Below are 26,038 nucleotides of genomic sequence, written 5' to 3'. Positions count from 1 at the left end.
GAAGATGACCTTGGCTGATGATAGGTGCAGGCATTAATGACAAGCTCCATGAAGAATGTAGTAAACTTGCCAATTCCCAGAAGAAACATCGTTGCCAAAGCAACTGAAATGAGAGGGCACGGGAGATACCGGACGTGCTTGCCAGGATGTTTGATCTCAGCGCTATCCTTTGAGATTTTGCCCTGCGGCAAATGGTTCCTGCTGCAGGCTTGTAAAGTTACTGGTTCCACAGAGCTTTGTATGTGCATCTTGGTGCCTGCTTTTGGATTTACTGAGCGTGGTTTTTGGCAAAAAGATGCGTTGCTTTTTAAAGTTGTCTTTCCCTGCCGTCTGGTTAACTCCAGACCTATTTCCACTGGAAAACGTTTCATCACTTGGATGTCCTTGCCGGGCTGGCTCGTGTAATCCTTAATCTGAAAGCGCGAGGAGGCTCAAGGCGGGACACGGGCTCAGACTGGCGCTAAGCAGCGTCGAACTGCGTTAGCAGGTCGCAGGCGGGCCGTGGGGCGCAGGAATACGTGTCAGTAAGAGCCAAAGCGAAAGAAGGGCCCGGTGGGTATCGGGCTGGAAGGGCAGACGGGCGGGATGAGGTGAGCCGAGTGGGGCCGGGGCTCCCGAGCGCCACGTGACGGCCCGGCGGGGATAATAAGCGGCGGCACGGAGCCGCCCCGGGCTCCTCCGCAGGGTCAGCCACAGGGACCGACAGCAGCAGCACGCAGGGAAGGAAGGTCATCACAGGTCAGCGCCTACCTGGCAGTTTCAGCCTCTGCTCTCAGCAAGATTAGTCAATATTCATTTCCTGTCACCTTGCAAAAAGAAAAATTAAAAAAAAAAAAAAAAGGAAAGAAGGAAAAAAAAACCACTGCCACTACAACTCTCAGCAAGTAAACGAAACTTAAAACGTAGTAGAAGCCACAGCAGCTGAAGCTCATCCCCGGGTAGCATGAATAGCATGAATCAGATAGAAACAAACATGCAGTACACCTACAACTATGAAGAGGATGAGTACATGACCCAAGAAGAAGAATGGGACAGGGATCTGCTCCTGGACCCAGCATGGGAGAAACAGCAAAGGAAGGTCTGGAAATAATGTGTATCTGTCTGTGTGCTTCTGTGTGGAATGATGCCCTACCTTATTGCTGTGTCTGGAATTGTCGGGGTTGTACAACAGGGGGTTCTAATGAAATATATTTTACATTGTATAAACCATTTATATAATGTATAGTAGTTATGCCATATTTTTAGTTTAAAGCATTCAATTTTTTAATTCTGAGGTGAAACCTATGAAACAGATGAAAATAATTCATGGGAACCAGGAGTTTATTTTTGTATTGCACTGCAAATATTCTGTCAATACCTCTAGATTTATGTCTAAGTATTTCGGTAGCTTTCAACTGCACTTCCTGGATCTTCCTTTTGGAAAGCAGACTCTGAATTGATGTTTGTGCCTGACTGATTTTCAAAAAGAGTAAACTGCAATTACAGGCAGAGATGAATGAGATGGTTCAAAACTAAGAGTGCAGAAAAGTTTGCAATATTTCTGAAAGCAGACTGAGAAGTCACTTTTGAAATTGTGATCTTGCAAGTCAGCTTTTATTAGAATTTATTATTTATCTCCATTCTAACTGACTGACCTGACAAGGAAAGTATTGCCTAGAAATATGTCCAGGCTATATTTGGAAAACTGTATGTCATGATTATGTTCCTATATGCCAGTTCACTGTCTGGGGAAAAAACCCAACAACAGGTCTGCCAACTCCTTGGAATACACAGTTTAGAAAAAATGCTTGTTGCCTCATAGTTGTAAGAAAACTATTGTGCCACCAAGTACTGCTCATGTTCTTCTTCTGAACATAGGCAGAAATTATGATTCCAGCTGCAGTCACGTTAATGCTTTGTATGTACTTTAGTAATATTTGCAATATCTGATTTAATAACATTAAGTTTTAAGTAGCATATGGCAAATAAAGATGAAATAATGCAAAGGATTTTTTGCTTCCTAATTTAAAAGGTGATGTTGAAGTCACAGCTGACAGATCTGGGATTAAAAGGTTATCTGCTGGTTACAAGAATGAGAAAAAGGGAGGGAGTGAGACAGTGCTCTGGACAACAAGGCTGAATATGCAGTTTGCATAGATGAGCAGATTAAGTAGAAGGTGCCCATTTAGATCTAATGACAATCTGTCTCACTGTTACAGCTTCTATAAAAGTGTAATTATTCAAGTTAGAGCTGTTACAATAGTTGAGCCAGTGAGTTTGCTTTTCCCTTAAAATTTGTAGAAGCAATATTTTCCTCTCAGATTTAGCTTGTAGCTTCCCTCCTGTGATTTGTAGCTGGTTTTGTTCATTATCTTACATTCATACCTGTTCAGATCCCACTGTGTGAGGATAAGGGGAGAAGTTCTGTTCTAGGTTGAAGTTGACTTTTCTTTATTTTCTTTATCTACCAGCTGCTGCAGCTCCTAACGAATAATTAAGTTGTACTCATCAACACTGGATGTTTTAATTTGGCACTCTTCAGATGGTGAACTGTACTTTCATGTTTTATAATGAGAATGAAAATTATCTTAGTGCTAAAGTGCTTTAGTGATCTGAAACTGCTCAGCTTTAAGGGGCTGTGTTACATCTGATTAGGATACAATTGTCCAGTATTTCAGAGAAGGCTGTTTTCAAAAGAAAATGGGCAGGTTACTAGATGCTAATGCACTCTAATGCAGTTTTCCTTCAATGCAGATAAATGTTAAAAAGTAAAGAGTTTGGATTAGGTAGACAGTCTTATTATAAGTCTCTTGATTTTTACAGAAATCAGGGAGCAATTAAACTGCATTGAAAATTTTATGTTTCCATTCCTCTGAACAAGCAGTACTTCAGCAGAAAGTCAGATTTCCACAATTAAAGCAGACCCTGCTTTGCTTCCATAGGGTAGAGAGTGTTGTTTTGCTACTTAATGTTGCCAACTCCCAGGGTTTAGTTTTAATATTAAATGTGATACCATATTAAAATAAAATTTATAAGAGGGGATCCTTGTTGTTCATCTTGGAAAGAAATCTGAATTTATTATTACATGGAAAGTAAGTACTCTCGTGATAAAGGGCCTGGTAAACTTTGTAGAATGTCAAGGCTTCTGTCTTTTCTAATTTGTGCTCAGACAGTTGCAGAAAGTGCTTTCTTAGTTTCCTTATTCATTATCAGAAGACTGCAAGTACATGGGCACAGATCCTTGTTCTAACTGGTAATACAATATTCAGAAGTGATCATGGTGGAGCCCTGGCAGTTGGCAGCATATATTTTCTATTAGACAGTCTTGGAACAAACCAAAAATAAATGCCATTGTTTCTATTGTGGGCTGCCCTCTCCAGACTTGCCATTTCAGTGATATGCCTGGTATGAAATCTGTCAACAGATGCTGGTAACACATGATGACGTCCATAGGATTACAATGGAGGTGATGCCTAATTATAACCATGGTTCGTAGAATATTATGGTCTGCTGTAATCCAGGCTCCTTGGTGGTCACAGATGTCCAAAAATATATGAAGAACACTGTAGGAAAGAAAGCTGAGTTGTAGTTTAGTACTGTCCCTCTGAATGTGAGCAACATTTTCAATGACTTAGTTGAGGTAACATTTAGCCTGTGTCAACTCAGGATATCAAGAAAATGCAACAATTTGACCATTTTTGCATTAGATGCTCTTGGCAAAAACTTAAATGTCATTGGGCATTTCAGACAGCAACTTTAAAGAAAAAAAAATTACATTTTGGATGGACGTGCTGTCTACTGTGGAAAATATTAGGAGAACCATGGCCTTTGTGTCTTTTGAATATATAGATGTGTACCATGAGATAGGAGACTTCTGAAGTCTGCTCCTTGACCCACTACACTTCCACTGCCCACGTGTGCTAAAACAGCAGCTGAAAGATCTATGGAAGTGGCCCTTTCTTTCTTCAGTATCACACAAAAATAAAAAAAGTATTGGAAATTAGAAAGCCTGGCCAAAGAGGGTGGGGATTATTTTCTTCATTCTGCTCTGTAACCCTAGACAAGGTCAACTCACCTCTGACCTCAGTTTTCTCACTGGTAGAAAGAGGACAGCAGTGGTATTTCTAAGAGCTGATAGAAGTGGTTTGTTCTGTGGTCTGTGAGACTAGAGATCAGCTGTCTTTTAGTCCCTACCCTGCTGGACTGCTGTGGAGTGGAAGTGGAAATCATACTACCTTATAATGGAAGACTTAAAACATAATTTCTCTTTTTTTCATAATAAATTTATTTCTTAAGTTTTCAAGAAAAGTTCAACAGACTCCACAGACCTTTTCATTTCCCCTACCCTGTATTATAGTAGAACTAAAAGGAACCTAAGGAAATGCAGTGTCCCTTAGCTTAGGCAACCAAGCACAACAATGCTACTTGAAATGCACACATGCTTGCAATGTTTTTATCTGTCAACACTGCTTGGTGAGCCATGTGCTTAATGTGGCTCTTGTCTATTTCCAACTTTTGCTATAAGTAATTATAAGAGTGTACTTTTTCAAGTTTTCAAATGAAGTGTTGCTTTTTAGATTTCCAAGGAAAGTTGTGGAACATGAGTGGTCCCTTTTTCAGGACAGTTGTATTGCATTGTAAGGCATTAAACTGAGCTCACCTATTTAATGTGTGCCTTCTGCAGTCATAAAAACATGTCTGACACTATTGCCCTAACACATGTAAGGCAAGAACTGGGACCATATTCCTTGCCTTACTGCCATTGTTACAGATGAGTGATCTTATTCTGTCTTGCTCTGTAGCCCTGGTACCACTTCTTTGTTAGTGCAGAAGGGTTTTAATGGAGATGTCAATGTAAATTATGTCTATTTAGATGGGGTTTTTATACTGGTATAAAATAAACAAGATAATTTAAAATATTTATTTACCTTGATATTGCCCTCTTTCTGAATGCAAATCTACTTGATGACACTGAATATTGTGCATGAGTGAGGACTTTGGAAAAGATTCTTAAGGACAAAAGCTGTGTCTTTTCAGTCTTCAGTGCATATCAGATTACTTTTCCAGTGTGACATATAAGGATTTATCTGCATTACCTCCTTCGGATGGTAACGTAACTCCTGTTGTCTTTGCAAGCAAAAACACTCCCAAAAATACTTGAAGTCACATGTATGGCAAATTATTTGGCAGGAGATATCAGAACTATGGATTATGGACAATGTTCTTATTTTTCTTATGTTGCTGCAGCTTTATTAACTTCAGCAGATTTGAGAGGTTCATTGCAGCCTGAAAGAGAAATTGACCTTGTGTTCAGTCTGACTTCAGAGTCTATAAATAGAGTTACAGTCAGTATCCCAGATTTACTCTAAAGTTTGCTTGGTCTTCTATGGATGGAATCTAAGTTGCTTTCTTATCAGAAACCTCTTCCTGTAAGAATTCTACTGGTGTGTGAGAAGGCAGATGTAGTGGAAAGAAACAACTTAATTCTTCACTGGGCAAGAAAAATAAGCAAGGATGAATGAACGAAACATAAATGTAAGGCAGGAGAGCCTGGATGCCACCAACAAAATTAAGTTCTATATAACCACTTCTCATGGATTTATGGGCTCCAGATTGAAGTAGTTGTGGAGAATATAATGGCATTTTAAATGGATAGAGGGCATTTCAGCTTAAGTCTTCCTCTTTTACTGAGATCATCTGGAAATAAAATTGGCTTGGGTTTTGGTTTGTTTGTTTTCAACCATGTAAAATTCTTTCCTTGAATAATAAGCCTTGGGGTTAGGCTTGCATGGCAGACACAGAAACCACCACTAGAGGGTTTTTACTGAGGCGGCACTTTTTACCCACTTGGAATACCAGTGGGATTGTTGAGAAGGCATGGATTCCCCTCTGCAAGTGAGCAACATGATCAGGGTCTGGACATGAATGTAGGAGGTGTGAGGGAAGCAAAAGGTCCTCTCCTTTCTAAGAGAGCATGAACTTCTCATTACCTGTTCCGAGTACTAACATGTTAACAGTTGCATATTTCTTAAAAAGAGGATATTTCTTATGGAGAGTTGGAGTAGCTTTAGAACTACTTTCAGGAGAGAATTGAATATGCCAGGAGAAAAATAAACCAGAGTCAAAAGCATAATGATAATGGAAAAACCATGTGCCACCATAATATATGCTATTTCATATGCTGAGTTCTACACTGCAGTTCTCTCCCTCCCTTACCTTTCTATGCAGATAATTAGGATTATGTAGGTGAATTGGGAGTTCTGTTGGCTGAACTGCAAGATTTTCTATTAGTATTTAATAGTTAAAAAGTGCCAACAATTTCACTTTCTTTAGGCTTTTTTTCCCCTAGTGTTCAGCAAGTATTTGGCTGTCTTGCATAGAATAGCAATGTCTTGCCAAATGAAATGTGTTAGTGTAGATGTAGAACGCATCTTATGAAACACAGGTTTTGGCATTCCAAGGCCAAATGCTCCTCTTTGGGGTGCATCAAGATTTTTTTTTTAATTTTTTTTTTTTTAAACAGTGGATGCCAAAAGCTCTAGCATTAAGAACACAAAGAATATCTCTTGTTTTCTTTTAAATCCTATGTGCATTCTCAGTGGGAGATGGCCCCATAGAAGGTCTGCTGAGAACTTGGTAGTCAATAGACAAGCATATTTTGTTTTCCTGCAACAGCATGTCTTGATTTCTCAGCATATACTGAAACTGTCCCAAGTATTAGACAGACCCTGATGCAACAGAAAACCATGGAGTGACAATTTCTTTTGTCCTGTGAAGAGTTGCCATGAGAGCAGGAGTCTCTGTAGAAACAGGGGATGTGTTTATGGCCTGTTCTGTACAATTTGCCTCTTAGAGATTAGTGCTTTTTAAAATAGTAACATGTTAAATTCCTCTTACTGATGTTACTTGCATGGAATGATGCTTGAGAGGAGCATGCTTAAAGGATAGTGGAACGGTCATATTTTGTCTTGGAAGCTGTCAGTAAGGTGTGCAGCCCTTACTACTGTGGTGCTGGTATATAAAAGGAAAATCAAAGAAAACTATTATGAAATTCACTTCACTAGAAATTATTATGTAGGTACTTGTTTGAATGGGAAGGTTTTCTTTACCTGTACTAAGTGAGAGAAATCAATGTATGACTCAATATTATGTTTTCTGTTTAAACTCAAATGAACCTCTCAATGTTGACCCATTCCAGGCTCTGTACGCTTTTAAGTGTTGTCAAATTGATAATTCCTACAGTCTCAGTTTAGCTGTTAATTTCCATTGACTCTCAAATATCTGCCAGCAACAGATTATGAAAAGAAATTATCAGAACCGTTTTATAATGGGGAGCAAAAGCTACCTGCTCCTTTTAGTCATAGATGCACACCACAACCTCCCCTGAAATTTGTATAGTAAAAGGTCTGTCTGTAGATACGCTGATCCAATTAGTAAGACAATAGGGATTGGAAGAAAGTGTGCATCTAAGTAGGTTTCCATAAGCCACAACCAATGTGCTTAAGAGCTAGAGAAAAGCTGTGTGTTAAGCAGTGGACTTTGCAATAATCTCTTGGGGGTGGGATGTCTGCATCTTGTCTGAATCTCTCTTTGGGTCACTGGAGAGCTGAAGAGAGAGGCATGGGTGGTGTTTGCTTGGAAGACCTCTGAGGGTTTTCAGCCCTGAGACCACAGTAAAAATGAATCCATGCTTATACAATTTTTAGCCCTGTGCAAACAAAAGCAGGGCTGGGGTAAATTCTGTAAACTAATGAATATCAGTAAGAAAATATCACGATACCATCATCAATTTCCAAATGAGACTAAAACAGCTTTACAAAATGAATTTTGACTGCTTTTGGCCAATGAGGCCAGGTCAAAATCTTTCATTAAAACCGGTCTGTCCTCTCACAAGACCAAAGATGTCATTATGATGGAAAAATCAGGTGCCAACAAATGCCTCACATGAATTGATCACTGTTGCACAAATTCTGATCTATTTAATGACTTTTAATTTAGCTAGTGATTTCTGAATTGCACTGTGCAGTTCTACTGATTAATGTCAAAAGGACTGAGCATTAAGATTTTCTTTAGTTGCAAATAGTGATTAATATGAAGATATTAGTATTTTAGAAATTATACTGCAGACCCTGCTTACAGAAGAATGCACTGGATTTGCAGCTGGAATGCAGGTAGATGTGCTGCAGGAAGAAACACGTCAATGAAATAGAATTAGATGGGAATTTATGCTGCTTTGCTTTGTCCCAAGTCAAATGTTCCTCCTGTGTGTTATTTTATATCCTTACAAATAAACAAATATAAAAGTGCTTACACAGTTGGCAAAATTGAGTTGGTTTCAATGGCTTTACTGCCAAGCATAACTTCTTCTGAGCCGTAATTGTTGGGATAAACAATGTGTAGCTGATGTGGTATTCCTCCACTGTGAGCACTGAGAAGTTGCTGACTGAGTGAATATCTCCTTTATGGCTATGCATTCTTTACTCTCAGCTGATACCAGAAGGAGAGTGTATTCACACTGAGTACTCAATTTCTTTAATGAAATTTCATTCCTCGTAGTTTGGGGTAATTTTCATGTCTTCAGTGTTTGGGGAACACTGTTTCATGAAATGCTGTGGTAAGAGTGTGTGATGCTTGTTTTTAGTTTGAAATTTACCTCAGGCTGAGAGACTTGATGCATAAATGTTCTCATAATTATACAGGTCCTACACAATGCTCTATTTCTGCATGATAAAATTTGCCAGGTATTTAAATATGGAAGATTCCTCTTTTCACATCGTTGAACAGCAAACACAGTGTTATGATCACCCTCTGTGCCTGTTTCTGTACAGCACCTGTAGTAGCTCTTCCTGCTGGCAGTACAAGGAACACTTCAGTACAGATCCTGGCAGCGTGGTCTCAGTAATCCTCAAACTGCTGGTGTGAAAGGCTTCCAGGGCAGGTGTTACTGCTCTGCAGGAGGAGACAGAGGCAGAAGGCTTTGAAATGTAATGATCTCCTTTTATAAAAATGTCTCCTACTTGAAATGGTAGCTTGTAGAAATACACTTCATACTTTTGAAGGCCTGTCCAGAGGGAAGCAGAAGGTGACAGCTGTGATTTTTAGTTAGTTTCTATGATTGGACCTAAAATTTGAGTGTGCACAGAGGGAAGAAAATAAATCCTAAATTTCTGTCCTAAGTGCAAGAAGGGGCACTGCTGCTCCTGTGTCTGGGCCTGGTTTTACCCACTTTTGAGTTGTAAGGACACATTGCTTTGTCCGTGTCTTCATCTCCAAAAGAGTGCTTGTAATAGCTGTGTGCTGGCTTGGCAGATGGCAGTGAGAAGTGTTTACTGTACTTGATATGAGTAAGATTTTCCATTTACTTCAAATGCTTCCTCCCAAGTGCTCTGAACTGCCAGAATTCCTTCAACTTGAAATCTGATGTTTTTATTCATCTTCAAAAAACTTGTAAATTAAAGAAATCCAGCCATCCATTACTTTGACAACTTGCAGGACCTAATTTTGAGCAGACAGATTCTAATCTTAACTGCCCCTCTGAAAAGCCTTGCTCACCCCCACTACCATAGCAGGAGTCTGTGCAAAGTGACTACCCCAGGCTAAATTTAGCATCCGTGATTATTCCTTAAGCATCTAAGGAAACACTCATATTTTTTATAGGTGTTGAACACCCAGGCATTTCCACTGACGTCAGGAGGAACTTCTATTTTGCACCTTTGAAAATCAGCCTGCTGTTTTGGCAGTCACAGAAAGGCTTAACTATCTAGCATTAAGTGATTTTTTTAAACTCTTTTATATTTAATCTTGGCACCAGTGTAGCTTTTCACTGCTGTTAGACTTAAGACATTGCACTCTTTAATGTGAAGAAAGCTGGTACCCAGCTGCATTAAATTCAAATTTAAAAAAAGCAAAAATCCCCAAACGCCCAACTATAAATGATTGTGTAGCTCTGGGGTATTATTTCACCTAGAGGAGTTCCTTTGAGCTACGAAAACCTCTGTAGTCCAAGTTCATCTCCCGCTCGTTTCCAGAGAGTAGTTCCACTACAAGTTTTCTTTGGCAGAGTAGCTGATCATCTTTGACTCTGCTACTATCCATAGGCTTCCAGTCCCCTTCACTTGCTGGTACAATGATCTCCTGCTTTATACCAGGTCATGGAAGAAATTGGAGGCAACCCTCCCTCTTCTTAATCCTAAATAATTTCAGTAATGTGGTTTGCAGTGCAGCCCCACAAGCAGCTGTATCTGTGCATGCACATACTATGTACAATGCACTTGTCACCCGTCTGGTATTATAGTAAAAGAGAAGCAAAACACCAGACGTGAGGCTGAAGTTGGTTTTCTTTCCTTTTATCTAAGGCCCTCATTTCCATGACGGAGCACAGGTCCCAGAATGGCTCCTGTTGAGAACAGAGACGCTATAAACAAAGAACAGTTTATTTAATTGATAAAGCGGTTTGCTTATCGCAAACTGTCTAAAACAGTTGTTTATGCCTTCAGCAGTTACAGTCATCATTGTATATTTACCCATCTATTCTTAGTTAGGTGCTTGAGAACTGGTTGCTTAGTTAAATTTCTTATTCATATGTAATCAAGTCATCCAAAGATCCCAAGTAATGTTTTGCTTTTTATTCTGGTTTAAAGAAAATGTAAGCAATTTAGAAGCCTGAGCCTCACTAAATGCTATTTAGAAGCTCGGAAATTTGTCTGAAAGTCTGCTGTCTTACAGGATATTTTAAATGTTTTAGAAAATGTTATTCTATAGATAATGCCTCATAAAAATAACTAAAGTGTAGATAAATTAACCCTAAGTGGTACCTTTAAGCACAGAAATAACTAAATTCTTTAAAAATCAGTTTCTTAAACCAAGCATGAAATAAAAATAGAATTTTTTTTTTAGTGATCAGTTACAATAATGAAGTAATTCACATGGACAGATTATGTGCTTTGTGAATTGAGAAATACTGCACTGAGTAAAGTGGCATATATGCCACAGAAGAGCCTTTTGTTTCATAATTGGGAATTAATATATGAGGTTTTCCTTTCTCTGTAAGAGTCCCAACTGAAACCTTAGTTTAGATTACAAGTGAAACTAGATTTGGTTGTCTCCAAATGTGCTACACAACAGAGTGCAAAGACAATGTTTACTGTGTAAATGTTTTGGGATCTGACTATTGACATATTCTCCTATCATTTGTTGGTGTCAGAGACTTAAGGATGTGTGTTTTAGTAAGGGTAAAATTGAAAAAGCTTTCAGTATCTGTCACAACCTGTTTTTATGATTATGGAAGTGCTTTAAAGAATGCTCCTAAATTGGATAGGAACATAGTTTTATTCACTCTGACTGTATTGACAAATTTATCATGGATTTACTTACTCACCTGGCAATGTAGTGTATAATTACTGGATAAAGATAGCATGATGAAGAAAATCAACAGAGAAAGCAAAGGAAAGACATTTAGAAATCCAGTCAACTAAATCCTGCATTAGCCTACTTTAATTAATCCTTCTATTTCCAGAGGGCATACCTTTATGTGTGAATGCTTCTTTCATCTCATCCTAAATAGTATTTGGCTATTAAAATATGTATCTGCTGAAACAAAACTGTTACCTGTGATAGTTCATGAGCTCTTGGGAAACCAGGAGGAGCACTGTGAGGTACAACTGTTGGAAGAAGGACCTAAGAATGGAAACAATAGGAGATCCTATCTCTTTACTAGGAAGGTTCATTTGGCACTGACAGGGTAGTGACAATGCATGTTCTTTGGTTCATACACTTGAGAGAAGGTCCCAGGCAGTATGAGGAGCATTGACTTCCCCTTTGAAACACACCTGTGGATTTCTTCCTTGAAGATCCACCACAGGATCCTTTTGGGATTACCTATACTTCATTTTCAGCTCCACACAAGGAGAGAGAAATGAAACAGAGATTGTTGTTTTCTTCTGTAATAGTGAAGAAGTGGACAATTGGAAAAGCATATAGAGGGAGAGAGAAAACAGTAAAATGGCTGGTCTTAAATATTTTATCATTGCTGGAACAGTTGCCTTCAAATCTGTTGGCAGTTTTAATGCTAATCTTTTCCTGAAGAGGCCTTACAGTTTGTTGATACTCTTGTAAAGCAGAAATACAGGAAAGGTGTGCTCCAGAATTAACTCATTCTGAGCCAAGTAGAAATGGGTGAATTTCTTTTGACCCTACCACATTTCAACTTTTTGTTGTATATTTTGGTCCCATGACATATGAAATACCTTTTCCTTTCATTTTTTTCCCTTGGTTTTTCAATATTTAGAGCCTTTATCTAACTAGCATTTAGAGTGAGACTTCCAAAATGTCACTTTGCTCAAAAGAGATACAAAAAGCATCAGAATCTAAATAGGTCTCTGTTCCATTAACTGAGAATGCCTTTGAAAGTATCAGGAGTTTTCTTAATTTTGTTCACCCAAGATCTATATCTGAAAGTCTTGTAGAGAGCGAGAGAGAGGGTGCATGGAAAAGGGATATTTGGGAGCGTGCAGCAGTACTTTGGGGTTTCTAAGTGAACCTACACACTTCACGCTCTGCAAGCTTTCTGCTTGGGTCCCTAGTGCCCTGCCTGACTGGTTGGGGAGGGCTATTTGGACAGCACTTTATGAGATATGAATATATACCCCTGTATAAATGCAAAGATGCAGTCTTTATTGCATGGATGACAGAGTCCATTAAAACTCTTATAAAAATGTGTACATTTCTTTGCGGCACTCAATTTTGTGCAGTGTAGTGGCAAATCTATTTTAATGCCCTGACAACTGGGCAAAAACAAATTTATTTCTAGGCATGCCCTGGGAGGTTGTGTGGCGTAAAGCAATCGGGAGTGCTGTGTAAGATGTTAGTAGCCATACTACTGCAGGTTCTAATGTCAGGCTTGCTTGTTTATAGAGTGCACATGCAAGCTCTGCAAAGTGCAGTGTATCAGAGCAGAGAATATTTGGTTAGGGCGCTCTAAAGTTAGCTTACCCTGTTAGAGGAAAATACTGTTGTGCCATGCAAATAGCTGGCAGTCCTCAGAGGTTCAGGCAGGATGCTGTGAGCTCCCTGCTGTGCTGTGTAGGAGTGCCCTGGTTCTGTCAGAAAGGCAGAGGTCCTTGTGGGGGATGCATCTCTATTTCTGCAGATTTCAGTAGGAGGCATCTCGAAGGGCAAAATTTGGCAATGCTGCATGTAACAAAAAGAAAGTCTCCCATGATTTGTTGATTGTTGAATTAATAAACGCTGGAAATAATATGGCAAATTTAAAGAGATCAGCATGTTCGTAAACTTTTCCTTTGAGGGAAATACAAAATCAACATCTGAAAAGAAAAGATTAAAAAAGCTATTGACGAAAAATGGATTATTAAAAACTTTGCATTTGTGTTATTCTGTCAATTCCTTTTTTTTTTTGGCTTGTGTTTAGTTTCATTTTTAAAGCTTTACTGCCATTTAAGAACTGTGTTCTGAATATACTTAATTCACAGATAATTTTTTCACCAATATCTGTTTTTTGAGGATTATGAACTATAAGTTCTTTCACTTTCTACAGTATCTTATGTTTTCAAAATATACGTGAGACTGTGAAATACACTCTATTGTAAATATTAATAGAGCTGGTCTCATCCTGCATTTAGAGGTTTCAGTCCATGGAATGTATTTATATTTCACCTCTACTGTGGGATAAAGGTTTTGGACATGTAAAGAGGTTTTATAACTTGAAGGAACTTGTACAGAAAACTGTGGAAGAGCAAGAACTCAAACACAGTCTGTCTTTTCACTCTTACTGGAGAATGCAATTTAATATGGGGGTATTATAACTTGGAAATTTGTTAGTAATTTGAGAACTTTGTTTACTTCAGAGACTATACTATTATTTACCATTCTCTAAAGCTAATCTTCCACATTGAGAATGTGCATTGAATAATGGTATGTAATCCAAAATCCAGAGTACCAGAGGTATTAATTCTGTTATGACGAGGTATTAACATACCTGTTGGCTTATATAAAAGGCAAAGAGAGCAGAGTCATCAAAAGACTGTTGTGTAACTGTAAATGATGTCATGCATGTTGTTACTGAGGCAGAAGGGAAAATGAAGAGGTAAGATCATTACAAACAGCAAGGGATTGCTCCCCATTACTCCATCTGGCTACTGTGAATTATCCAGGGCTGACATAATACAGCTGGACTTGTGCATTTGGACAAAGGATTCTCACAGAGTATTGCCTGGATGCTGTTGGGGACCATCTTTTTCCAGGGATTCATGCATATGACATGAATGAACAAACTGTATTGCACAAATAGTCATTCACAAGAGAAAGCTGACTTGCGCTGCTTAGCAAGGTGGTGACATTATTAATTAAAAGTCTCAGTATTGCAAAGCCTTCCGAGTGGAATATTCTGATAGCTCCCACAGCTCAGCTCATGATGAAAGATAACCTTGTGTTGAAGATGGACTTTTAATTTATTGGTCAGGAATGTGTGGCTGATGGGAACCTTTCACTTTTAGGTCAGTGTTTTGAACCCAGGCCAGGTGAGTAAGTGACAAGGTTGCTAACACATGCAGACTGTTTGGTGATATCTATGAGGTGAGTTGTAGGCTCAGTTTAGCTCTCAGAGGGACAGGTGTCCCCATCACTTAAACCACCAGAAATGGCAGCTTCATTGGAGGTGCCCAAAGCTGACCTTATTAGTGAGAGGTAGGGACAGTGACTTTTCATCCTAGAGGTGAAAGCTAAAAAAATTTCTGTATGTGAAAATGCTTTCTCAGATTGCAACTGTGGGGTTACTCACAGTCATGGCTATTCTTAACAGTTCCCTGAGCTATTTCTTTCTCCATACTGGAGGGACTGGCACATTCACTAGAAGAGTTTAAGGAGAGAAGAATAACTAGCATGTAACTAGATTTACAGTAGTAGGTAACTGGTTTACACTAGAAAGCTTGATTTGATTTTTAAATGAATTAACGTTGGATGACAGTGAACAGATAATGAAGATGTTGGTAGTTGTTATGTATTGTTTTCTGTCTGTTCGGAGTAGGTTCTGGTTTTGATTCATTTTTTCACAGTTCTGTATTTACAAGACATTTATAGTTTTGTCAACTTTCTAATCTCTCTTGCTACTCTTTCTTTATTGGGCTTTTTTCCAGGGTAATGTTTGAGCATCTCAAAAAACATTATTATTTCCCCTCAAAATAGCGCTGTGGAATATGGAGGGTCTATTATTATCCTTTAATACAGAAGTGGGATGCTGAAAAGCACTCAGCGATGGCTAATATTTGTTGTGAAAAGGATTATAGTCCCTTGTGAGGAATCATGGGTCATAATTTGTTCAGCATTTAAGACAGTAAAAACATTTTAAAAATTCCCATCTTAAGTACCTTAAAGGCTGTTGCAAACTTGGGAAGAAAACACAAGTGTCGGGGTCTGTTCTCAAGGATAATAATATAGACCTCAGGAAAAAGTGTGTACCCATAAAACAGATCATGGAATCCACTTCCATTTTATTTTGGTTTCTTTAGTTTCCCATAAACACTCTTCTGCCTTTTGACTTTGACTCACCCTCTACTCTCTATTTCTTCAGCTTTGTTTCGTTATTGTTCTCTGTCTTCGCCATCTTTTCTTTTTCTCCAATATCACTGACAAGTCTCCAATATTAGTTTTTTTTTTTTACTAAGGGAAATTAGAGGGTCATATGAAAATAGAGGATGGGAATGGGGATCACCACTTAAAGAACACCCTGACAGAAACAAAATTTACAGCTACCTTTTGCTTGCCAAGTGCTTGGATTCCTACAAGGGAATTATTTTCTGCTGAGTGACTTCTTTTTTTTTTTGTAGTCTTTGGATCACTTATCTGGCAGGACACAGTCTGGCAGGAAAAACAGTCTTCTTGATATTCTCCCTTTTCAAGGCTGCAGTGTAGATGTCTGTTAGGATATAAATCTTACATGAAGATCGTAGAAAGTATGATTAGGAGAATGGTGACTTCTTCCTTATCTGAATCTGGCTTTCTTCAAGTTATTTCACTGATTTGTTAAGATTAGTTTGAATTGCAGCTCTGACATGAAACATGCTTGCAGACCCATGGTTTTGTTGTCTTACTCAAACGTGATAAGCATGCACCCTGTTCTGTTATCCAAATGAGTAAGTAAAGGGTAGTAAAGGAAATGCTTCAGGGCAGATTCCTACAGAAGTCTATTTACTTAGTCTATTTACTATTCACTTAGAGTGGACCACTACTCACCATTAGGAGGAATAAACTCTCTGTCTTGCTAAACACACTTTTTTTCCCCCCTACTATGGTTTTGTGTTTAGTTTTCCCCTTTGATAAATAGCTGGCTGCTTTTTTAACCAACATAGGTACAAGAAATAAGAGATCTGCTTCTGTAGAGTCTGGATGTGGGACCTTTAAAATACTTCGGCTTAACCGGTGCAACTAGGACTAATGGCTAGAGTGTAGATAAAATCATGAGCAGAGGACATGCCTGTATGTAAATGCAGGCTTAGAACGGTAGTACAATGTTAGTTTTTGCTTGCTTGTCCTTGGAAGTTTAATTTAATATAAATTGGATTTAGCAGAAGCTCATGCTTACTTACCCAGTTTCCTACTTTCATGTAAACAAAATATGCCTGACCTTTTGTAAGACTGTGTTTCTCCCTTTTTTATTTAAATTGCCGCATGTAAATTTGCCACAGACCATTCTGGTCTGCTTAGATGATAGGAGTGTGTTAAAACATTCAGAATTCAGAGAACACATCAGAAGCAGGCAGGAGTGTTTTTTTTTTTCCCCTGACAGTTCCTTTGTCTTTCTAATTCCTTCACCTTAACAAATTGGGTAGCTTGCAACTGTTGTAAAGATGAGAATGAGTAAAGATATCCTACTATTTTTATAATGCAAGATAAAACCATACCCATGCTTTTACTAAAGGTTTTCGTAGGATCCCTACATCTTTTATTTCAATGTTATTTTTCTGAGAAGGAATCTCTTAATCTCTTACTTGCATAATGCTTGAAATTCCAAAAATTAAAAGTAGATTTAGACCAGCAATTTCCTATGTAACCTAAGTACTTTTTAGTTTCAAATGGGATTTTTAATATTACATATGTTCTCACTTCTGAAATGTCAAAATTTTTGTTGGAAAATACATTTTGAATAGGCAGAGTAATTTTAAATAGAAAAAATTCTCCAATAGACAGCCCTATGGTACTGTGTGTATTTTGAGAAGTCACATAGTTGGATTTTTCAGATGCTTTCTTAAAGCTTTCATAATGGTGTCATCAACAGTACTGAAGAAGGAAGGGGCTTCCTTCTGGGAATAGGGCTGTTGGAGCATTGTATTGATGGTCCATTAAAGCTCTGAGTTGTCTGAACACTTGCCTAAATATTCACTTTTAAGCCTGAGGCATCTCTCTTGTGTGTAAAGATGGGCCTACATGTCTAAAACTTCTCTGTCTTTTCCAGCTATCTCAGGTGATCCAATAAAGATATCTGCCTGCTCCTAAAAAACGTCACAATATTTTAACTGTTTTATCCTCTTCAAGGACCTTGTGAAGCCTCTCAGCTTCCTTTCTGTTCTTTCCTTAAGAAAAAAAGGCTGAGGTGAGGATAGTGCAGGCAGTGACTCATACTAAATTTTCCATGCAACTTGCTACCACATGAGGTTTTTTGCAGTTTAGACAACTGGGAAAACATAAACTTTCTCTGTTGTCTCCTCTGAAAGAAAGAACTAATGTCACTCACTTTGTAACAAAAGGCTTAATAATCTTGACATTGCTTGGGGTTCAACCTTGCCAAATGATTCTTCAAGGGCTATGTACGTGCTCAGGGTGTTTTTTTGGTAATGGTGAGCACTGTAAAACAGACGTGCAGTCATTCAGTGCTGGAGGGAGTTGCATGTTTTACAGGAAACCCTAGACTCACATGGGATTAGGCCACCTGCTTTGCAAGGACTGAGGTCTCCCCAGGCTCTTCCATGCAAGCAAAATGCAGAGTGCCAATAAGACGTGTGCAAAGTCCTCTGTGATGAATGCATCCCTTTGATGGTGACTTCTCCTGTGAGTGATAAAATTAAGAGACTGGAAGGAAGTTCCCTGAGTTAGTAGAGCAGATCTGCTGACAGTGCAGAATGTGCCAGCCTATCACATCTGACACCACCTGTTCAGCAATACGGATGGATGTGCTGGAGCAGGAAGGGCTTACCCCCTACTTTGGATTTGGGGTACTTGTGATGGAGCTTCTATTCACTTCCACTGTGAGATGGTTCTGTGCTTATCCTTTCTGGTGTTCCCAGGAATTTGGCTTTTGACATAGTGCCTATGATTTGAGGGTTTCCTTTTAATACCATTTTGGAATATGCTAAACATTTCCCCTACCTTAACCTTCATGCTATCCTTCACAATATTTTCCCTCTGCTTCACTTGAGTAGTTGCTATGCTCTGGTACATTTGGTGTTAAAATCCCATGTTGCTTCCTGATGTTTTGACGTGATACTGGTGAAGCACCTCTGCTGTTAGAGTTATTATAGTTATTTCACTAACATTTGCCAATGTCTTTAGGTTTCCACTGCAAGGGAAAAGCAGAGCAAGGGAACAGTTAATAGTAATTCAAGCTAAAATAGAAGATTTTATTTTTTTTCAATTCATAAAAATATACTTATGCAAGTATACAAGTATAGCTGCTCTAGATGCTCTGGGAACAGCTGAAGATACCATGTGTAGTTATTGGTTTACATCAAGCTAGTCTAAAAGTGCTGTGCAATTTGCTGCTGCATTTCACCTTCCAGCCTCTTCTTTTGGGAACAGAATAAACAGTTAAGAAAACAAGGGCCAACACAGTCTGTATCCTAAGTCTGGAGAAAACCCCTGATTCTGCAGCCATCAGAACATGCTGTGGACACAGGAGCTAGGAGATCATGTTGCAAGTTCACAACTTATGTTTTAAAACATGGATAACAGTCAGATGGGAAATTCTTCAAGGGGAAACCTCAGTCTGGCCTACTGGGAATGTTCTGGCAGAGCTCCTTCTGTAACACCCTTGTCATGCACTCAGAGCCCAGTAATGTTCTGTATAATTGCAGAGTGAATCACTGCATCCCATTTAGCCTAGAAGAAATGAAGACCCTCAGCCAACACAAAGAGAGAGGAAAAGCCCTTTAGAAGAAGGGCTGTAAAGCAGTTTAAAGAAGCAACTCTATCAGACTGAAATAATTCAGGACAATATGCATGTAAACAAATGTGTTGAATGCTTGTATTTGAAGTTAATTTTAGTCAGGTGTGTTCTCCTGCTCTAGTTATTAGAATTTAAGGGCTATGAAAAACAAATTGTGCTTCTGTTTTCCTTAGCAGGCATAGAAAGTATTAAATTTCCAATTCAAGTAGAACCAAATTACTCCTTTGAGCAAGTAGCCTTTCTTGGGCTACTGATAGGGGTACAGACAAGCAGACACATGGCTTTTGAAATAAATATTAATTTTGAACAGTTATAAATACTATAGCAGACAGACATTGATTTGAGTTGGAGTGAGTGAAAGGCAGAGTTAACCTTGATATGAGATATATGTACTAAATAGGATACAGGTCCCCAGTGCTTCATTAGGCTGGATCCACTTCTGAATTTCAATACTGAGTGCAAGCCAAGAATCTTTCTGAACTTGTGGAGTGTATCCCCTGTGCACACAAGTTATGCTGCTGCTTTAGCAATATTCATTATGGACTCGCTGTCGGTGCCAAACTAGAAATTTACTTTCGGATGTGGAGCAAGTTGTCTTGATTCACCAGTATTGGAGGGTGTGGTGATTGTTGCTTTCTCAGTTGTCTTTATCTGTTTTATTATGTGCACATGTGAACTTGTTATCATAGCATCTTGTTTTCTGGCTTTGAACCACTATCAAAAGCAAGTTATCGTTACACTCACATGAAAATGACACGTGGGCATTTGCAGAGCTGTAGGAGACTCAGATCCCAAAGGCACCATTTCCCCCTGCAAAGCATGTCTTTCATTGTGTGTGTGTAAAAGTTACTTGTACACATTGGGCATACCCTGTTCTTTTTTTGGCATTAATTATTGATTGATAATTAATTAGGGATATCTGCTTTTGCTGCCCCGGGTTGCAATTTTATTTGTCAAAGAATTGTAAAATTAAGTGGCCTGAGTAAATTACCAGGTAAGGGTTTTTTTCCCCCATAGAAATACACTTTGCCATCACAGATCTGTGAATTGTGGAGAATATGCTATTAGCAGTCTTCACAAGGAGGCTAAGTGGGCATAGAACATAAACTGCATTCTCTTTCCTGGAGTTACTGTTTCCAAAATAGACCTGTGACAGCAGTAGACAATTAATGGTGCATTAAGAGAACATTCACCTGTGGGACAGCAAGTTCTTTGGCTTCCTGCCCTGCATCCTCTTTTCTGGGGTCTCTCCTCTCAGAATGTTAGCAAACTTTCTTTTGTAATAAGAAACTTGGAAAGGAGAAAATTTTATTTATTTATATTTTCAATTTGTAGAGCCATGTAGGGTAAATAAGTCCTAAAAAGAAGTGTCTAGCTTTGTAGACATTTATTTGTGTTCTTCCTGGTATTCAGCTTGGTGCCTTAAGTCCTGCTTTGTTTCTCTGAGCAATCTGATACTCTGAAATGTTCTGTACAGCTCAGCAGAAATAGGAATTTGCTTTGTCTAAGTCATTTAATAGCTTTTAAATCCCAATGGATTACAAATTTCCAGGTTACTATATGCTGGCTGTATCTTGATCTCCAGGACTTGAACATGCTTTGAATTGTTTCTCAATAACTATGAATAGAATTGTTAGTTAAAGCCAAAGCAGTGAGAACAAGTGCTATCACAATAAGAATAGAGGGATGAGGGTTAAATAAAATGTGGATTGAGGAAACTGTTAAAATCTGGAAGTTAAATTGTGCAATAGCCTTCATGCAATCACTAATGAATTGCATCACTGAAACATAGTTAACACTTCCCTAGGTATCATTTCTAGAGCCATGTTTAGGCCTGGGAAAAATAAGCTAGGTTGGAGAGCACCAGGCTTCAGAAGCCACACTCCAGCAGTCTGCTGTGAAGTGCAGTGGCACTTCCATGAGGCACAGGACAACTATTGGAAGAGGACAGGCAGAACCAAGGCATGGCCTGGGGCACTGATAAAGCAGAAGACTGAGCAACTGTAGTTTAAATAAAAGATGTAACTCTCTTATTCTAGATTTAGAAGGTAATCAAAACTATCTAGATGGTCTAAACTATACAGATGGTCTAAAGACTCCAATCACAGTGGAGTGCTTCAGGAGAACTTCTTATCTCAAGGACAGAGGCCTTGTTGTAATTCCAAGTTTGTCCTTCAAAATGCTGCAAGTGAAATACAAATGGAAAGAATCTTAAATAACCTACACATATAAAAAAGCAGATCATAAAACCCACTCTGTCATCAAACTATTTATTGAAAACAGCTTGACTCAGCAGTAGCAGCATCTTTTCATTGTCTTTATCACAGCAACATAGGCTGATTATTGTCTGCATAGAAAGAATGAGAAAAACCATTTGTCTCTCAGGAAATTCAGTGACATAAAAATGTCCATTTTCAAAAGAAACTATTTAAATTATTTGAAAACTTTATGATCTTTGGATAAAACTTATGTTTTGTGTCTATCAGTGAAGGATCAAGTAAGTTGATTCATATATATATTTATATGAGCTAAGAAGTGCCAGGCTCCTTTCTTCTTAAGAAACTGAGAAGTAACCTTCTTCACAGTAGGCATCAGATTAATATTTTAAAACTTCTCAACCAGTGGAGTTGTTGCCATTAAACTCTTAATTAAATGAAAAATGAGGAAAGCTCATTTACTTGAGTGGTACAAGGTGAACATTTACCATAAATATCTAAAGAGATGGAAATGGCTGAGGTTTTTCTCCAACTTCTTCTCTGAGTTTATTATGGTGTTCTTGGAACAGTTCTACAGACTGCAATAGCATCTGCAAATAAGCACACGTCCATCACTTAAGCTTAATTCATGAAAGGCTCATTTATTTAAAGGTTCAGATTTCTAATATTTATTGCCAGATTGCCATGCAAGGTTCATGTGCATTTACCCTTGAGTGCTTTAGCTTGTCTTTTTTTTCTGTATTGCCATAGTATGATTCCTTCAAAAAAGCTTGTAATAATTTTTAGTGTTGGCAAATGACTTAATGTGGTGCTAAGCCTTTTGGGATACATACCACCAAAACAAGATACTGCTTCAGGCAGACAAATTAATCTTGTAAACTGGATCCTAACCCTATAATGATCCAAATGAAATGCCATCCTAACACTCCATGTGTTGTGCCCTGATGGTGGAGGTGCCTACAGTCTGTGCTGTGAGGATTGGGATGCTCTGGTTTCACGTCTCTCATTAACTCAGTAAAGCTATTTATCTTAAAATGGGGAACGTTCTGCCTTCCTGAATGGGAGCTAACATCCCTTTATTAAAATGTGTTTGCAGATATGCTTCAGCTGCAACCTTACTTACCCCTATGTGCACACAGAACAACTCACAATCCTACCTACAATTTACCCTCTGCCTGTCAACATGGCCTCTGCCCAGAAACACTTCCAGTGTTTTCTTCTCTTTTTTCTGGGTACCTAGAATTAGGGATTTCACTGCACAGCTCTGTCATATGCATAGCACTTCTTCCTTCCTTTCAATTCAGTAGGAGAAGTTGATAAAAGGAAACTGTTCCTTGTCAGTCTAGAAGAACTGAGAAAAGAGCCCAGTAAGCTGCCCATCGATTCTTTGCGAAAACTGAGTCAAGTCCAACAATAGTCACAATGCTATTCTTGAACAAAAAGTTGCCTTTTTAAGATTAAACCATTTGGCAAAGTTCAGTCCATGTTTTATTAAGGTATCAAATCTGTCTAGGATTTGTAGAATTCAATTCCAGGGGAGATCTTTGTCTTAATCTACTGGCCTTCCTAATTCTGTTTCTGTGAGATCAGAAATTAAATAATCTAAAGAAAACAGGCAAGAATAAAGAAGGCCAAAGTGAATTTCTTATTTACAATTGGGACATATCTTGGTTTTTTAAAATTATTTGAAAGAAATGTTTTTAAAACTGGAAATTTGATGTAGCAAAAGAAAGACTTTTAAGAAGCTGACGTCTAATTTACTAAAAATGTTTAGTAACAATGACTTTGTTGTATAACTGGAGTTAAACATCTGCTAAAATACCTAGTAAATACAGACTTGCTTTATAATCTTAACAGACACTGAAAAGCAAGGACAATTTGTCAGAAGGCTGAGAGAAGTAATGGATATTTAAAACCAGACTAATTTAACTAAGTTTTATAGTAGCCCAATTTTGACTTCATTAATACGAAAGGTAACATGTATATGACCTCTGCAATGGATTTAGTTCTGCTTTTCACCTCTGCAAGTAAAAGCAGACTTGGTTACTTGCTATGGACACAAAAATATTCATGGTTGCTCTTGTGATAATTTTCCCCCCACAAACTTAAGTATCTGCATTTCTGTCCAAGTTTGCCTTTATATGTAGAAATTCTGTCTGAAGATGCATCTGCAAGCAGAATCTAGCACAAAATTATTTCTATTCAAGAAGTTCTTTGTATCTTCATGAACATCTGGGATAAGAATTTGGTACTTGGCAACATGTATAGAGTGAATGGGAGCTGGACATCCAAATCTCAGATGCAGTGGTTACTCAGATGGCTTAGCAGTTGTTTGGGAAATGCCTTGTTGATAAGCTTTTTTTGTTTGTTTGTTTGTTTTTTGTTTTTAATTTTTTTTTAATTGCTATAACAGACGTTTACAGCCTGGTGCAATTCCCACCTCAGGAAAGCAGGCACACAGATTGAGAACATTGAGGAGGACTTCAGAAATGGCCTCAAACTGATGCTCCTCTTGGAAGTTATCTCAGGTTAGCTAAAATAAAGTTTTCTGTGTATTTATATCACACTAACTTAAACATTCTTAAAGGAACAAAAATTGTTAATGATTCAAAACAGTGAACACAAACTCTAAGTAGAATGAAAAGTGAGAGATGAAACATGCTGTAAAGCAAAAGGGAGGGGAAAAGAAGCTCTGCTTTTTGCTTGTCTCCAAAATTTTCTGGTTTGTGCTTGTGTTCCAGGATATCACAGTGATACCCTGATGGAAATTATTGACATCACGGAGGTGTTGGGCAAACCAAAAACATTGAGAACCTTGGCGTAGCCCCTAACACTTAAAAAGCCTTTACACATAGGTTGCAAATTAATTTTATTCTGCTTTTAGCATAAACATTTGGCTTTGCTTTTAATGACTTTATTGGACATACCAACACTTTCAAGAGTGCCTAAAGCACACCCAGATCAATATTTAGTCACAAATAAAAGGTCTAATTTTTCAAAAGAGGGGAGCATGCAAAAACTTTTGCTAACTGACGCAAACTCACTATGTCCCATTTGTTATTCATTATTCAGAGGGGCAGTCTCCAAGGTAAGATCAGAATGCCCCTTAATGGGAAGGGAATATCTCAAGCAACAAATACACAAGACAGTTTAGATTTTTGCTGGAGATTTCAATGTGGAAAGAAATTCTTCAAATGACCATTCCTCATGAAATGGAGAACCTTTTTTGAAATTATTCTTTGTGATCATTTGAAAAGATAAGTTTGTTCAAATACCTCATTTCAGGCCTGAAATGAGATCTCTGCTGTGCTGGATGAGGTTGTTAAAAGCCATTCCTCTGGGTCAGATGTGTAAGGATGCTATGGCTGATCTGCTGGATAGAATCCAGCCCCTCTTTACAGTTGGGCAGATAAGGATGATGAGCTCTGAGAACATTCTGCCTTCTTAATATTCAGCTACTGTAACAGACAGTAGCAATAAACCAGAAGTGGAGTAGGAGGAAGTACACATATCTTCCAGATGTTTAGGACAAACAAAAATTTTACTGTGGTTTTACTGCTGTATCAGAAAGATCAAAATCAGATGCTTCGACATTTGAATTTTCTTTTCAGGGTTTGATTGAAACCTCTTTGACATTTTTTCAGAAAAACACCTATAAAAATAATTGCTGACTTTAAGGTAGAGTTAGGGAACATCCACTCGATTTTGAATCACTTTTATGTCTGTAGCAAGGTGTGTATAAGAATAATCACATTAAATTTGTTGTTCTGCAGGGGAAAGGCTACCGAAACCAGACCGAGGGAAGATGCGCTTCCATAAAATTGCTAATGTCAACAAAGCTCTGGATTACATCGCCAGCAAGGGAGTGAAACTTGTGTCAATTGGTGCAGAAGGTACGTGACAGATCTTGACAGTGCACCTTACTTAGGTCACATTACAGAGCAGAGGGGTGGAGACCCTTGGCCACATTATGTTCTCTACATATGGGTGCCTCTAACATCCCTTCTTGCTGATTGCTGGACTGTGTCTGTGAAAGGACAAGAGGTGGAAATTTTTGGACTGCTGCAGAGAGATAGGGGTATAAATGAGCACTAAGTTTAGTTTGTCTCTAAGGTTAATTTGAATTATCTGTGTTTCAGTAGGTATTCAGAAAATGAATTTTTTTTTTTTTTTCTTACAGAACATTGTGGATTTCCCATAGATTATTAAAAGTAAGGAACTCCTTTAGGAACCAGGCTGGATTCTAGGGTGTGCTTTATACAGTCTTGCATCTTTAGGAGATATTATTCAGCCAAAACAAAGGCTGACATCTCTGCTGAGTGGCTGGAACCTACTCCCACTTTATTATGAGATTTTCTGCAGCTGTGTTTCTAAAATTCAGATGTAGAGTTAAGGGAGTGATCAAAAGAAAGTGGTAGCTGGGGAGAGATTGAACATATGAAGAAAGTGGAGTGGGATGCTATTTACTAAAGTAATTGCTTTTTTATTGTTCTGCTGTTCAGGTAGCTAAGTACCATAATGTAGTTGGCTAGCTAGATTCTGATAGATGTAGCCTGAGCTAAAGAAGACAGACTCTCACTATAAATGAACCTAACTATGCCTCCCTAGGAGATTCAGTTAATTGTTTAAAAATGACAGAGGTGTGTGTAGAACTTGTTGCTCCATGAAGATA

At 38.3% G+C, this 26,038-nt stretch overlaps 1 protein-coding gene across 1 annotated transcript in view; it reads left to right on the top strand.

Annotated features, from left to right (window-relative positions):
* Positions 1-650: 650 nt before the first annotated feature.
* Positions 651-26,038, top strand: part of ACTN2 (actinin alpha 2) — a 69,427-nt gene continuing 44,039 nt past the window's right edge. Inside the window, exons 1-3 of the mRNA XM_041485503.1 lie at positions 651-1,078; positions 23,780-23,894; positions 25,140-25,259. Coding sequence (XP_041341437.1) covers positions 944-1,078; positions 23,780-23,894; positions 25,140-25,259 — 370 coding nt within the window. The 5' untranslated portion in view covers positions 651-943. The remainder of the gene's footprint in view (positions 1,079-23,779; positions 23,895-25,139; positions 25,260-26,038) is intronic.

The sequence above is a fragment of the Pyrgilauda ruficollis genome, unplaced genomic scaffold, assembly GCF_017590135.1.
Source record: "Pyrgilauda ruficollis isolate IOZ18807 unplaced genomic scaffold, ASM1759013v1 scaffold70, whole genome shotgun sequence".
NCBI lineage: Eukaryota > Metazoa > Chordata > Aves > Passeriformes > Passeridae > Pyrgilauda > Pyrgilauda ruficollis.
Note: the sequence above shows the minus strand (reverse complement) of the source record. Positions and strands in the feature narration are given on the sequence as shown.